This window comes from Silene latifolia, chromosome Y (assembly GCF_048544455.1).
Source record: "Silene latifolia isolate original U9 population chromosome Y, ASM4854445v1, whole genome shotgun sequence".
Taxonomy (NCBI): Eukaryota; Viridiplantae; Streptophyta; class Magnoliopsida; order Caryophyllales; family Caryophyllaceae; genus Silene; species Silene latifolia.
Window position 1 is genome coordinate 183,953,668 of NC_133538.1, and position 3,157 is coordinate 183,956,824.

The following is a 3,157-nucleotide window of genomic DNA, read 5'->3' on the forward strand; positions in this document are numbered from 1 at the left end:
AGCCCAAAATTTCAAGCTCGATAACCCGAAAAACCCAAGGCTCATCGACGGCAAAAACAGTACACTCCATAAATCAATGCCATATTCGCATGAGTGCATTATGACAAGAAGTAGCCGGTCTTTTCACACCATTCCTATCGTCTATCCCCAAAGAAGCTTTCCACACTCGCGCAAAGTGAACGGTGTCGGGTGCCTTGTGTGAAGGGACACTTTCTAACCCGAAAATATTTGCAAGTCGGGCAAGGGAGATAGTATGGTCTCGATTCATGAGACGAAAATGAAGTTGGGCGACCATACCGGTTCCTCTATTATCCTTGTCTAAACGCAAGCTACTCAAAAATTCCCATGGAATTCGGGGATAAGTCCGCTCATGCATATTATACATGCCATTCATAATGACTCCCTTAAACAAAGCTTCCGTTTCTTTGTCTAAACCTAGGTTTCTCATGGATGGGCGACAAATAAACCTAGTCGGGGTAAGGGGGCGTTGCTTGAAGAGGATAAATTTACCTTTTTGAGTTTGAGATGCAAACTCGACCTCCGGAAAATCGGGATCCGGGTTGGTATCATTGGCCGCCGCCTCAACAAGTTGTTGTTGTGCCCTAGCAAGGTCGCCTCTTGTTCGCTTTCCTGCCATTGATGAAGGAGTAGGAAGATTGGTGATGAGTAGGGTGGTTGGTTGGTTGATTGTTGAAAGTAAGGAGAGGATATTGGAATTAGGAGAGGGAAAGGGTGATTTTAGAGTGTGGAAAAATCTGAGATTAATGAATGAAAAAGGGGTGTTTTCGTATATAATTAGGGTCTGACGGGGCTCTGTGCTGGTAGGGGCACCGGCTGGCGGTCCACCGGCTGGGAGCCCATTCCCTTTGAATTCAATTTTTTCGAAATTTTTTTGTGAACAAATGTCTCGCTACCCGTGGAGGCACCGGCTGCCGGTCCACCGGCAAGGAGCTCATCTCCTTCTTCTTTGCAGCTTTTGTTCAGCATTCCTGTGTTCTCTGCCGGTGAGCCGGCAGCCGGTCTGCCGGCAGGGAACACGCCTTCTATCAATTCGTCTCTTTTTCCTCTGTTGCAGGTTTCCCTGCCGATGAGCCAGTTGCCGGCCTACCGGCAGGGGGATCTCCTACTTCATTGTTTCTTCAGTTTTTCAACATTGAAGTGCTATCTGCCGGTGAGCCGGCTGGCGGCCTGCCGGCAGGGAGATCTCCTTCCTTCAATTTCTCAAATTTTCCACAATTTCAAAATGTGCTCACTGCCGGTGGGGGCACCGACTGCCGGTCCACCGGCAGGGAAGCACTGTACATGGAATTCCTTTCTTTTCTTTTCTTTTCTTTTCTTTTCTTTTCTTTTCTTTTCTTTCTTTTTCAATTCCTCATTGTCGATAAAAACCCGACTCCGTCACTTGCCCATTTCTTCATGTTTTCCACTTTCAAACTGAAGCATCATGTCGGGAATTGGGGCAAGTGGGGGTCTCATTGATCAATCCAATATGCCAAGTATGATGCTTCCTAAATTCTTATTATAGAACTAAATGCATGCTATATACAAATGGTGGTTCTTGTGGGACTCCACCAAACCATTTCTTGTTTAATTTTGAGATTACTCATCCCCTAAGGATGAGGGGAGGGGGGGGGGGGGTCTTCCAATTCAATTTCACCTCGGGTCTCGATGGGTTGACCCTGATAGAAATATTTGACTCGGTGTCCATTTACCTTGAACCATTCTCCCTTGCTATTCCTCAATTCAAATGATCCATATGGAAACACGGTCACTACTTCAAGGGGTCCCGACCATCAGGACCTCAACTTCCCGGGAAACAATTGGAACCGGGAGTTGAAGAGTAGTACCTTGTCTCCTACAACGATTTCTTTCCTTGTGATCTTCGAGTCATGCCATTGCTTGGTCCATTCCTTGTAGAGCTTGGCATTTTCATAGGCATCCATCCTCAACTCGTCAAGTTCATTGAGTTGAAGGAACCGCTTGTTCCCCGCGGCATCTAAATCATAGTTGAGCTCCTTGAGAGCCCATCTTGCTCGATGCTCCAACTCAGGAGGTAAATGGCAAGACTTGCCAAAGACAAAACGGTAAGGAGTAGTGCCGATTGGGGTCTTGTAGGCGGTTCTTAGAGCCCATAACACATCATTGAGTTTAACACTCCAATCTTTTCTAGACTTGTTCACAACCATCTTCAAAATAGCCTTGATTTGTCGATTTGATACTTCCACTTGCCCATTGGTTTGGGGGTGGTATGCAAGAGCTACTTTGTGTCGGACGCCGTACTTTTTGAGTAGAGAGTAGATGGTGCGGTTGATGAAATGGGACCCACCATCACTTATAACGGCCGAGGCAATCCGAAGCGGGCGAAAATGTAGTCGTTGGATAGCTTGGTCACCACTTTTGAATCATTGGTAGGGTCGGCTATAGCTTCTATCCATTTGGACACGTAATTCACCGCAACCAATATGTATTGGTTTCCAAATGATGATGGAAACGGTCCCATGAAATCCACGCCCCATACATCGAAGAGCTCTACTTCCAAAATGTTGTTCAAAGGCATTTCATCTCGCCTTCCAATATTGCCTCTTCTTTGGCAAGAATTGCATGATTGAACCATAGCATAAGTATCCTTGAATAGGGAGGGCCAATAGAATCCACAATGAAGGACCCGGGCTTGGGTCCTCGAGGTGGACAAATGTCCTCCATATGTAGTAGCATTGGCAAGTTTGAAGGATTGCTTGACCCTCTTCTTGGGTGACACATCTTCGATAAATCCCACCATTGCACCTTCTACATAGGAAATGATCTTCCTATGCATATCTCCTAGACTCATACCTTAGCTTCTTCCTAGCTTGGTTGTCAAGTTCTTCCGGGATAAAGTTAGAGCTCAAATAGTTAGCAATATCCACATACCAAGGGTCGGAGTGCGTGATAGCTAAGATAGAATCATCGGGTAACCACTCATCAATGGGTATTCCATCATCATCATCCCCTCGAGATTCTCTAGTCAATCTTGATAGGTGATCCGCAACAAGGTTTTCAGAACCCGGTTTATCCTTGATTATGATATCAAACTCTTGCAATAACAATACCCAGCGGATCAATCTCGACTTGGCATCTTTCTTGATCATTGTTGAGCCCATAATTATATATGTTTTTA

General features: G+C 45.6%; 2 protein-coding genes across 2 annotated transcripts; both read right to left on the minus strand.

Annotated features, from left to right (window-relative positions):
* Positions 1-1,793: 1,793 nt before the first annotated feature.
* Positions 1,794-2,186, minus strand: LOC141629583 (uncharacterized). Its single transcript, XM_074442559.1, has one exon. The coding sequence runs from the start codon at positions 2,184-2,186 to the stop codon at positions 1,794-1,796; it is 393 nt and encodes a 130-aa protein (XP_074298660.1).
* A 146-nt stretch (positions 2,187-2,332) lies between these two features.
* LOC141629584 (uncharacterized) lies at positions 2,333-2,779 on the minus strand. The gene has a single exon (XM_074442560.1). The coding sequence runs from the start codon at positions 2,777-2,779 to the stop codon at positions 2,333-2,335; it is 447 nt and encodes a 148-aa protein (XP_074298661.1).
* Between the last annotated feature and the right edge of the window lie 378 nt (positions 2,780-3,157).